Source organism: Chanos chanos, chromosome 8 (assembly GCF_902362185.1).
Source record: "Chanos chanos chromosome 8, fChaCha1.1, whole genome shotgun sequence".
Lineage (NCBI taxonomy): Eukaryota > Metazoa > Chordata > Actinopteri > Gonorynchiformes > Chanidae > Chanos > Chanos chanos.
The window spans coordinates 14,595,022-14,607,521 of record NC_044502.1 but is presented as its reverse complement, the minus strand read 5'-3'; the positions used below and the strand labels follow the sequence as shown (position 1 = coordinate 14,607,521).

General features: G+C 42.5%; 2 protein-coding genes across 2 annotated transcripts in view; one reads left to right on the top strand and one right to left on the bottom strand.

Moving 5' to 3' along the window:
* LOC115819325 (metal transporter CNNM1-like) overlaps nt 1–2,707 on the top strand; it is a 12,738-nt gene extending 10,031 nt beyond the window's left edge. Inside the window, exons 7-11 of the mRNA XM_030782887.1 lie at nt 38–183; nt 579–822; nt 1,571–1,675; nt 1,768–1,872; nt 2,628–2,707. Of these exons, the coding sequence (XP_030638747.1) occupies nt 38–183; nt 579–822; nt 1,571–1,675; nt 1,768–1,872; nt 2,628–2,707 (680 nt within the window). The remainder of the gene's footprint in view (nt 1–37; nt 184–578; nt 823–1,570; nt 1,676–1,767; nt 1,873–2,627) is intronic.
* Nucleotides 2,708–4,462: 1,755 nt separating this feature from the next.
* Nucleotides 4,463–12,362, bottom strand: LOC115818197 (aspartate aminotransferase, cytoplasmic). The gene is made up of 9 exons (XM_030781513.1): nt 12,203–12,362; nt 10,918–11,099; nt 9,715–9,838; nt 9,269–9,381; nt 8,840–8,944; nt 7,775–7,925; nt 6,481–6,646; nt 5,970–6,112; nt 4,463–5,352 (listed from the first exon to the last, which is right to left on the bottom strand). The coding sequence occupies exons 1-9, from the start codon at nt 12,309–12,311 to the stop codon at nt 5,213–5,215; spliced, it is 1,233 nt and encodes a 410-aa protein (XP_030637373.1). The 5' UTR covers nt 12,312–12,362; the 3' UTR covers nt 4,463–5,212.
* Between the last annotated feature and the right edge of the window lie 138 nt (nt 12,363–12,500).

The following is a 12,500-nucleotide window of genomic DNA, read 5'->3' as shown; positions in this document are numbered from 1 at the left end:
GAGCGCTAACTGACCGCTGTGATCTTATATTGTTAAGTCCAGAGATCGCCGTCGCGCAGCAGTGGACTGGACCGTTCCGACTCTATGCTCTACGGGGGGAGTATGAACCAGTTAAACGGGGGTGGCAGCGCTTACCTACCTGATTACTCAGTGCGCCAGCTTACCGACCTGCAGATAATCAAGGTGTTTGTTTCAATCCCATTTATTTTAATTTGTTTGACTTTTACGTGTGGTGTGGCTAAAATCGGTAAACTAGCAAAGCAATGTGAGATCATGGAAACATTGTTGTTGCTTCTCTTTTCTAGTCAGGTTTTAACGGTTTAGTCCAGTGAGCTAAAACACTGGTTAGTTTACATTAGTTACCAGGAAGCAGAGGGACGGGGTCGTGCCAATCTCTGACACACACACACACACGAAACAGATATCATTGATGAAATAATATTATACAAATATATATCCCAGAGTTTATGATGACATCAGTTTCAATGACATAGTCGTAACTCACTCTCTCTCTCTCTCTCTCTCTCTCTCTTTCTGTCTTCCTTTCCTCCTCTCTTCTCCTTCGCCACGATTGGTAGATCACTCGCAGCCATTACCAAAATGCCCTCACTGCGTCACGTATGGACAGCTCTCCACAGACCCCCGATGCCGACACCCGAACAGGGGAGGGTAACACCCCGACTCCAGACCCACCAATCGCAGAGCACGGAGTCATGCCCCTTCTTCCTCGAGAGTCACGCACAGGCTCTTCCCGCATCCGCAGTCAGCAGTCCAGTGTCCCTCACAGCACCAGCCTGCTCAACGAGAAAAACCGCATCGTCCGTAAGTCTCAGTCAGAGAACTAGCCAGAGAGAGAGTGAGAGAAAGAGAGAGAGAGAGAGAGAGAGAGATGGGAACTTAAGTATGAGAAATGAGAGACAGTTATAAGGAAGAGAAATAGAAGAAAGGCAGGGAGATTAATGTTGAACCAACAATGAACAAAATAGGAGAGCGAGCCTGGAAAACAAGCTGTCAAACAGAAGAAAGAATGTTCTGCAGAATATTTAATTTAATTCAATACGGGGCAGAGTAAATGGTAAATCTGGTACCATGACAAAAAAAGACTAAGACAGAAGATTTGGCAAAGGACGAACGGAGAGGTGGGTGGAGAGCTGATGGCACAGATGGCTTTTATTCCCAAAAATCCTCTTATGGGAAAACTCATCAAACAATGGGCTCTGACTCACACTGGAGAATACTATGTGAAAGCTTCTTAGCTCAGTCCAAATTCACCCACTCATTTAAAACCAACTCTACGCAAAAGCACTGCTAATCTAAAAGCATTATGATGTTCACTTCCGCGCTGACCTCAGATCAGCTAATGCAGTCACCTGCCCAAAGACTGCCAAGCATTATGGTCGAGTCTGGCTGGTTGTTCTGCGTTGACTGTGATATCATTAGCATATTAACCTTTATCCACAGGTCACTGAAAAACAGCTTGAAAGTGCTCACTATTATACCAACAGTAAAGCATTACAGTATAGGAATTAAGGCAGCTCCTCTGAACATGTGTCTCTGGCGCCCCCAACAGGCAGCAAATCAGATGGTCAAAAGAGCCCCAGTGACTCTGTCTTCCTACGAATGGATGAGATTCCTTACATACGAGAGGATCGCTTGGAAGGCGATGGGATGAATGGTAAGATGTATGTAGTATATTCTCATGTACTGAGTGCATCATTGCTGAAGCAAACTGAATTCTTTTTAACGTTGTCCTTTTTTGTGCTGTAGATTCTGAGGTTGTTTCCATAGAGACAGACTCCGCCCCCTTCATCAGCACTATATCTCAGAGTAGCTCAGAGGACACGTTGGGGAGGAAACTACTGCTGAAACTTAGTGAGTACACACACACACACACACACACACACACATACAGTCACACTTTTAAACATACTAGTAAAGCTTTTCTCACGAGTCTTGAAAGTTTCTGTAACACAGTTGAGCACTCTGAGCAGTTTTGTAATGTGTGTCACAGTGAGTCATTCTTTAACTGAAGGCCAGCAGTAACCTAGCAACGTTTTCTTTTTCACTCCAGTCCAGCATCACTCAATCCAAAATGGCAGAGATCCAGACAGCCTGAATCCAAACCTATAACAGAGAGTGCCTCTCACATTTTCATCAATATAGCTTTCTCATTCTGTCTCTGAACAAATACACAAACATACTGCTTACTTCCAAAATGATTAGATAGCCTATTTAAAGTCTATAGCAGCATTGAAAACAGAAATCATGATTTACCTCTATTTGTAGAAGACAACTTTGTAGAAGTGATAAACTGTGCATTCATGTAATAAACGTGTTACTTTACGATATAACTGTTGGTTAACATTAAAGTTAAGAGAGTCAAATTGTATGTGTGGAAACTTCTGGATCTTCTCATATGAACGATGGATAAAAAAAAAGCTCTTTTTCACTTTTCAAAAGCTGAACTGCGCCCTCTACACGTTTCATATGTCTTCCCAGTGTTTGATGAGAGAGAGAGAGAGAGAGAGAGGTAGAGACAGAGAGAGAGAGAGAGAGAGAGAGAGAGAGAGAGAGACGGGAAGAAGAACTGTAGCGGTTCCCGTAACGCTGATTTGTTTTCTTCTTAGGCCATAAAAAGAGGAAGAAGTCTCGGGATGGAGAGAGAACACCAGAGGACTCTTCAGAGAAGCCGCTCGTTAAGACTTAGCGGGCTCTCACCAGTCCGAAACCCTTTCTGTGGGCTCTCACCAGTCCGAACAGTTCTGTGGGTTTGTGCGCGTGCGCCCCGATCGCGAGTGGAGCGCGGACTCGGCCTTGCTCACAAGGTTCACTTACAAATGTTTTTGTTTTGCATTCAAAGAAGACAGTTAATTTAAGGTTTAAAGTTGTGTCATTCTCTCACAATTGCGCCATCCAAGGAAGATACCAAAGACTATTTTTGATAACGCTCCGAAAAACATACTGAAATACAACACGTGACGAAACAAACCTTTCTTGTTAAAGACTTTTTTTTTTGGATATCAGGAACTATACCAGTTGTTTTTTGTTTGTTTTCTATGGGGTTTATTTTTCACATGAATTCAGTTTTTGCCTGAATGAAAAGACGTGTGTTTTTACCTCTCCATTACCAAGCACTCTTTTTCATGAGGCTGAACCTGAACATCAGTGACCAGGAACCATGCCTTCAGAAACTGACAGAGAACGCAAAAAAAAACCCCTTTTCCTCAATCTTCACTTCGCTTCTTATTACCTGCATGCATGCATGATAAGAACTGCCCTACACTGTTTCAAACAACACCCACTCCAGCTTCAAACACGAAGGCATCTGCTCCGGTAGAATAAATGTTCTCGACAGGTTGAATGAACTCAAAAATGTTAAGGTTGCCTCAGAACTGTAAGATGGATTGTCTGTTTCCACAGTGTAGAGATCATACTGTGTGTGTGAGTGTGAGTGTGAGTGTGTGTGTGTGTGGGGGGGGGGGGGGGGTTGGGGCGTATGCGTGAGCTGAGTTGCTAGTTCATCCCATTCCTTCTTACAGCACATGCATGAACATATTCAGTTCTCAATGAAAGCCATTCTCCATGAAGGCAAACTTAACCAGCACAATTTTCAACCAACAGCAGTGTCAAATCTGTGCCCAAAACAAGCACAGAAAGCAATACTGTGGCATATATACATTTATATATATATGGGCATTCAGATGAACTCAGATGTCTAAGACAATATTTCAAGATGCCATTGGTTTGCGCTAAAGTACTATATTGCATTTTGAATGGTCAGTCTTCTATTATATTGCAGCACAATGTTCATAGGCTTTTTTTTGGCCTCTAATGTCTTTTAATGTGTGTTGATGCACTTGGATGCATGTGGTCGGTGGAGACAAGATGAGGGGTATTAGCTTTGGTGGGGGCGTTAACTAGCTCTCTCCTGATTGGCTGAGCCAACAGGGAGTTTCTCGCATCCCACTGTGCAATATGGAAAACTGCTGAGTCACCTTAGGGAGAGAGCCCTACTTTTTCAAAGCCCCTTTCTCGGTCTCGCACGCTGGAAAAGAAGGGGGAGGGGCAGCTGAAAAGCAGAAATATCTTACTTTTTTTTTTTTTTTTACATATGGAAGAGATATATACAAAACGGACTTAAAAGACTTAAGTTTTATGATTTTATAATATATTATATACTAAAGGTTTACCTGGGCATTTGTCAGGAGAATAAATTATGGGGAATGATTTTACTACACAAAATGTACAGATGTAACAATTCAATGACAGTAAAAACAGAAGTTTCAAAATCTTAACTCTCTTGTAATATGCCTTTTTTAGCAAAGTGTTTTGGGTTTGTTCCTGATTATAATAAATCAAATTAGATCTGACTTAAGAGAAATGAGAAATGCAGAGATGCAAAAACAAAACAAAACAAAACCAAACCCCCCCCCCCCCAAAACAAGAGAATTGAACATGTATATTCAGAGGTCATAATTTATTGATTTGGAAGTGTGATGACTTGTTCATGTGCCCTTTAATTTCAAACAGACAATATTAGGGTGAGTAAAACACCGCAATATTACAGACTAAACGCCCTCTACAAGAGGGGTTGCCATAACCTGACCGTTAATAAGATGGATGATTGTGAGTGTATTTCAGTCATTATACACAGGAGTGTTGTGCTTCTCAAAGACAGACACAGCATTTAACCATGGCCTTGAGTGCAAAAATCATTTCCTAAATCTTTTGTCCAATTCAGCTGCACACTGCATATTATTAAAACTGTAGACACAGTAAACATGATAACAGAATGTGTGTGTGCGCGTGTGTGTGTGTGTTTGTCGGGTGGGTGAGATGTCTGGGGTGTGTTGGTGAATATAAGTGCTGTGTATTAAGATGGATGGCACAACAAACATGTGACAAACACCATGGTGGCTGTGGCTAACAACATAATCTGCACGCATGCACACACACACACACACACACGCGCATACACACAGACACGCATACGCGCACACACACACGCGCGCGCGCACACACAATCACACACAGACAGAGCACTTAGAGATCTTCATCATCACCTTCCAGATAAACCGTTTTAAAACCGGTACCACAGTGTTCTGTGAAAAACCATACTCTGCCTCCTCTTCTCCAAACCGGAAACCCGAACACGCGAGAGATAGCCAGGGACAGACCTCACCGCTAAGGCAGGCCAGGAAGGGAGAGCGCGTTATTGGACCTTTGTGACGGCCTCATGAATAGACTCAGCCACGTAGTCGATGTTCTTGGTGGTCAGACCACACATGTTGATTCTCCCACTGGCCATCAGGTAGATGTGTTTCTCCTTAATCAGGAACTCCACCTGTTTCGCTGTGGACAGAGGAGAAGACAGTACTGAAGACGCCCCAGACAAAACCATGACTGCCACTGCGTCTGAGAATACGTTGTTTCAGCTCTGACACTAAGCCTCTATAATTATCCCAGATATGTCTACAGATTAATTCCAACCCTGTTATTAACTGGAATACTATTATTAATTATATACGCTAAAATTTCGACACTCAGTGAGTGCTTTTGTCTAAATGAAATGTTACTCTTGTGGCATATGGTTTCTTAAAACGATACAGTTATGTATTACATTACACTGCGCCATACGCCGTATGAATTTTAGATTTGCTAAGGTATTCTTAACTAAAAAATTCTGCATGACTGATAAGGTCACAATGAAAAGGACTGTAATGTTGTTTCCCCGAAGCAAATATTTCCAATGACACGGGACTCCCGCACAAAGCTTCGAGATAAGATCAACGTTATACTAAACTACCTGGAGAAAAAGTGAAACTGGAGATGCAGCTCCAGCGTAATACACTAGAAACACACTGTTATATCAACAGTACTGACTGCCTGTGCACACATATGTAAACACTGTGGTGTGGCTATAGATTAGAGTTAATGACGGAAGGTTCCAGAACATGACGGTCACTCACGGTTGAGTCCGGTGAAGCTGAACATGCCGATCTGTTGGGTGATGTGATCCCAGGTCCCCGGCGTGCCCAGTGCCAACAGCTTGGCTCTCAGCTCAGATCTCATCAACAGCACCCTATCTGCCATTGTCTTCACATTACCCTGCCTGCAAAGAGAGCGAGAGAGAGAGAGAGAGAACATTTTACTCAACTTTATCCAAACATTTTGGTGACATTTAGTGCCACTTCACTCATTGTTACTGACAAGAGAAACCCATCGTTACAAAGACTCTTCCTTTCAACTTTGCTTTCAAGCTGCAAAACACCACAATTTCTTTAAGGGAATGTTGAAATTATAGATGAAAATACCACAAGCTCTTTAAGGGAATATTGAGATTATAGATGAAAATACCACAGGTTTTTTAAGGGAATGTTGAGATCATAGATGAAAACACCACAAGCTCTTTAAGGAAATGTTGCGATTTTAGATGAAACTAACGGGGACAAAGTTGATGCCATGACACTTGGAACGTACCATTCTGCAAAAAGCTTGGGGTCGTTGAGTGTGGTGGCGACAATGCGCGCCCCCTGAGTGGGCGGGTTGGACCACATGGTTCTGACGATCTTTTCCATCTGTGACAATACGCGGGTCAGATTCTCACCGTCCTTAGCAACCACAGTGAGGTTTCCTACCCTCTCATCTGTAAACACATACAAAGAATAGTCTGTGGTATTTTTCTTCAGCCATTCACAGTGCACATAAAAGCACTAAACAGGGAGATTTTAAAAAATGAGTGAGATGGAAAGACAAAGAGAGAGAGAGAGAGAGAAAGAGAAAGTATGATTTCATTCATGTTGCATGCGTTTGTATGTGAGTGTGACAGAAACTGTGAGAATATACAATCAACAAAAATATAAATGCAACACTTTTTGTTTTCGCTCCCATTTTTCATGAGTTGAGGTAAAAGATGTAAGATTTCTTCTACACACACAAAAAGGCTTATTTCCTTCAGATTTTGTTCACAGATTTGTTAAAATTTGTGTTAGTGAGCACTTCACCTCTGCTAAGATAATCCATCCACCTGACAGGTGTGGCATATCAGGATGCTGATTAAACAGCATGATTATTGCACAGGTGTGCCTTGGACTGGTCACAATAAAAGGCCACTCTAAAATGTGCAGTTTTACCACACAACACAATGCCATGGATGTCACAAGCTTTGAGGGGGGCGGGCAACTGGCATGCTAACTGCAGGAATGTCGACCAGAGCTGTTGCCCATGAACTGAATGTTCATTTCACTACCATGAGCCACCATGATGCAACAGTTGGTTTACACACCCGCAGAATCTCTGCACAAACGGTCGGGAACCGTCTCAGGGAAGCTTATCGGCGGGATGTGGCAGTCCTGGGCTGGCGTGGTTACACGTGGTCTGCGGTTGTGAGGCCAGTTGGATGTACTGCCAAATTCTCGAAAACGACATTGGAGATGGCTTATGGTAGTGACTGTGCATTTTAGAGTGGCCTTTTATTGTGACCAGTCCAAGGCACTGTTTAATTAGCATCCTGATATGCCACACCTGTCAGGTGGATGGATTATCTTAGCAGAGGTGAAGTGCTCACTAACACAAATTTTAACAAATCTGTGAACAAAATCTGAGAGAAATAAGCCTATTGTTTGCACAGAGGAAATCTTACATCTTTTACCTCAACTCATGAAAAATGGGAGCGAAAACAAAAGTGCTGCATTTACATTTTCGTTGAGTGCATGTGTGTGTGTGTGTGTGTGTGTGTGTGTGTGTGTATAGGGGGGAGTTTGCTGTTACTCACTGTACAGGCCAAAGTTCTTAGAAAAAGACTGAGCACAGAGGAGCTCAAAGCCCTCAGAGACAAAGAAACGGATCGCCCAGGCATCCCTCTCCAGACTGCCCGACGCAAAGCCCTGATAGGCCGAGTCAAAGAACGGAAACAGCTTTCTCTTCTACAGACAGACAACAGACACAGAACAGAGAACAGACAGAGAACAGAGAGAGAGAGAGAGAGAGAGAGAGAGAGACAAAAGAACTGAAATTTCAGCAAACTATCTGACTCCCTAAGTCATGGACCTGTTTTTCAGTCAGCAAACTATCTGACTCCCTAAGTCGTGGACCTGTTTTTCAGTCAGCAAACTATCTGGCTCCCTAAGTCATGGACCTGTTTTTCAGTCAGCAAACTATCTGACTCCCTAAGTCATGGACCTGTTTTTCAGTCAGCAAACTATCTGACTCCCTAAGTCATGGACCTGTTTTTCAGTCAGCAAACTATCTGGCTCCCTAAGTCATGGACCTGTTTTTCAGTCAGCAAACTATCTGGCTCCCTAAGTCATGGACCTGTTTTTCAGTCAGCAAACTATCTGGCTCCCTAAGTCATGGACCTGTTTTTCAGTCAGCAAACTATCTGACTCCCTAAGTCATGGACCTGTTTTTCAGTCAGCAAACTATCTGACTCCCTAAGTCGTGGACCTGTTTTTCAGTCAGCAAACTATCTGGCTCCCTAAGTCATGGACCTGTTTTTCAGTCAGCAAACTATCTGGCTCCCTAAGTCATGGACCTGTTTTTCAGTCAGCAAACTATCTGACTCCCTAAGTCGTGGACCTGTTTTTCAGCAAACAAACTATCTGGCTCCCTAAGTCATGGACCTGTTTTTCAGTAAACAAACTATCTGGCTCCCTAAGTCATGGACCTGTTTTTCAGTAAACAAACTATCTGGCTCCCTTGGAGCTGTTTTTCAATCAGAGCATTTGGCATCAATGTACAAGAATTACAGAGAGAAATCCAAAAACCAACCACCACAATTGCTGTGGGATAAAGTTTCCTCTCTCTGACATGTCTCTCTTCATCCTGTTACTCGACTCACCTTGATGACCTCAGCGATCTTTTTCCACTCGTCTGGAGTAGGGTCAGTGCCAGTTGGGTTGTGGGCGCAGGCATGCAATACAAAGATAGAGTGTTCTGGAGCTTTCTATGGTGACCAGAAACAAAAAGAGTTACCCGAGGAACTTCCTATTCTCCTGTTCATATTTAGCATTATGATAATCAGACAGACAATCTGCAACAGATTTAGTGTTTTTGTGATGTGACGAGTTTATCCATGCGTACCTGTGAGGTTATGACTTCATGATGTGGATTATCAAAATTATTTTACTGTGTGCGTCACAGATTATTTGGCTTTTGATGTCTTAATGTACAGAAGAGGTGATAATTTACCAGAAAATTCTGTTCAGTCTAGTCACTAACTACTTCAGACTGAGAAAAAAAAAAATTCTGACGTTAAGAGAGCAGATACCTCCAGGTCATCCAGAAAACCAGTCAGATCCAGGCCACGCTTGGCCGCGTCCCAGTACCGGTAAGGACGGATGTCTTTAAATCCAGCGTCATGAAATACTCCATTATGGTTCTCTGAGGACAGAAACATGTGGGTGTTTATTATACCATTCTAAGTAGTGTATTTATGACAACAGACCACTCACTGAAGCAATGAGGTCATCATATAATTAACATGAGGTCATTTCATTCCAGGACTGGAACAGTGGTAATACTACCAATCTATTTTAGAATTTAGTAGCCAACGTAATTCTGTATATATGTTCTCGAGACAGTGTGTCATTAAAATTCTAAATTTGTTTATTTAACTACTGTGTCACTCACTGAATATTATTCTTATCTGAACGCAATGTTGTCCAATATTTTTTTTAACCCGAGTGTTTTAAGAACTACAAATCCCATGCTTACCCCAGGTGGGAGCAGACACATAAACTGGCGTGGCCGTGTTATTGGTGCCATTATACCAGCGCCGCAGAAATTCTGCACCAATTTTCAGAGCTCCTGTACCTCCCAAACCTTGTACCCCTCCCACCTGAGAGAGAGAGAGAGAGAGAGAGAGAGAGAGAGAGAGAGAGAAGGGGGGGGGGTTTAGACATTTGGAGTTTGGAGATATCATGTGGAACAAATCAGGAATGTGCAACAGGTCAAAGTCCACATCCACAGAAAAGGTTTGACAGGGGGCAATAAACAGCAAAAACAAGAGCGTAGGATTTTGTTTCCTGACAAGACAGTATTAGCAAGACAAAACAGTAGTGTCACAGAAATACACACAAAATGAGAGATGAGATACAAGAAGCTTATATAAGGAAATAGGCTACAGGTTCTTCTTCTTTTAATTGCATATATAACAAGCTCCTTACTTACATACGTACGATAAGTGTGTTCATTCGTTGCGAGACCGTCATAAAACATTTTTGTTTCTCATTTTCATTTTCTTGTTTTACGATCTACTGCCCTACATCTACATTTACTTTGTTTAAACACCCTCTTAACCAGAGTAACTATAACTTATTGTTCTGGAGAAATCTTGGGCTTAAGTTAATTATGCACAGACAGCATCACCATTGGCAGTACAACCTTAATACCTGGGCTTTGAACTCACAACCCTCTGGTTAACAATCCAGTTCCCGCAGCGCCATGTCAGTATCAGCCACATCAACATCTCTATGAATTTCATATTTACACTTCTGTAAGTCTAAGTACAGGGACAGCTCCATGTGTTCTAAACAGTAGTGTGGGGCTATAACCGGCGTCGTAGAGGGGCTGGTTATTTTTTACCCCAAAAAAAGTGGACCCTCTGATTATTAAATGGGTCATTTGAACTCTCTTTTAGTTCGACTTTTTGGACCTTTTGTTTTTTGGCTTTGCCCACATGGTACATGACTGCAAAGAAAGTAGTAGTAACACAGCGGTAACTGTGGGTTATCTGAAACATGTTATTACTACATTTTCTAAAACTTTCTAAAACCTGTGATCCCAAGACTACACATTTCTTGCATTTTAATAAAATTTCTGTGTAGACTTGTTTAAAAAGTGAACTCCAGAAATTTGGAGTGTGTGTATGTGCGCGTGTGTAAATGTGCGTGAGTGTGTATGTGTGTGTAAACGTACCCTGTTCTCTTTGATAGCAGGGCTGTCATCTCCGAGGGCGATTTTGGAGGCACTGGATCTGAACTCTGGCAGGCCAAGGATGGGCAGATATTCATGGTTCAGAGAATGATCCTCTGCAATCATCTTCTCGACTTTCTTTACCACTGGAAGGACCCATGGTTGGCAGTCATCTGTCCTGTAGGCTTTGACGTAAAGACAAAACAAAACAGAACAAACAAAAAAAAACATTTATTTACATAGTCAAATTTGGTGTTCAACGTTTCATCCAGAGTGTGAGTGAGTTTTTCTTCATCTGTGTTGCCTCAGGTATGTTCACTGGGGATTCAGGACCGGTAAAACTATTTTACGAGAGCAACTGTGTTAAAAAGCACTTATCACATAAAAGCGTTTAGACGTATGTTAGATCAACCATACGCCCAGACAGGTGGTTGAAGTGAGATCAAGACACTTAGGCTTTCTACAATTAATACACGCACGAACGCTACAGGGAGGCTCAATTTTTTCCAAGTTCAGTCTTTCTTTCTCTAGCTCGGTCACCTTCGGAATCGGAGCGGTCTCTAATCGCACACTTAACACCGTGTCGCCGAAACCACTATGTCTTCTGTGGTTCGCAAGCCAGTGTATAATATGAACCACGTATCAAATTACGCTAAAGGACAAGGTCTTTTCGGGAAATAGGATAACTAGGGACAATCACACGAGTTCTTCCTCTAGGTACATAAATCATCTCATCTGTATTTATTCAACAGTAATACTCCAAGGCAACCTTGACCTTGCCTGACCGATTTCCTATACGTTCAGTCAGTAGGGAGCGGTGCGCGCGTGCATTTAAAACAACTCTTCTTTCCTTTTACTTGCTTGTGCTTGGCCGCAGCACTTTTTCGTGGGTTAAACATTGTAAATTGAAGTATAAACAGCATCCTGAAACTGGGTGTCATTACCCAATGGACCCCAAACAGTTTTTCAATTATTGTTTGACTTTGGCTGTGTCTTCCCAAATGTCAAAGAGTCACACGGAGAACACGTGATGGAGGGCGCTAATGTTGACACACTGAATTGCACAGCAACAAAATCACGAGAATTCACAGTATCGAACGAAGTAGAACATGGTTAAAGTCCTAATTTGACTTCACGAAATTACGCCAAGAAACTGTCAGTCCAACTTTTAACCAGTCAGGCGCAAATGTCGCCGGACGGCAAGCAAAAAAGGTCAAACATCAGAGTGAGATCTTTCCGACAGAGTTCAGACTTTTCAGAGTTCTGTAAAGTCAGGAAATATTCTTACCTCCCACTCCCAAATTAATCTTCTTCGGGTTAGGATCCTCTCGAAAGTCTGCCGTGAGCTTGAAAACGGCTACCGGAGCAGCTTGCGGAACGTCGCCGAACACAGACATGTTTAAGTCAGCACAGGATGGAGATCAGCCGGCAGAGAAACGGCGAGCAAACAGTCAGAGGGAGGCACTTTCACCTTCAGTTCTTTCGGGGTTGTTGCGTACTGGGCGTGAAAACACGAACCAGTAGGATTTTGGAAACTATTTACCCCATCCACTCGAAGACCAATCAGAGCAGTGAATCTTAAAATT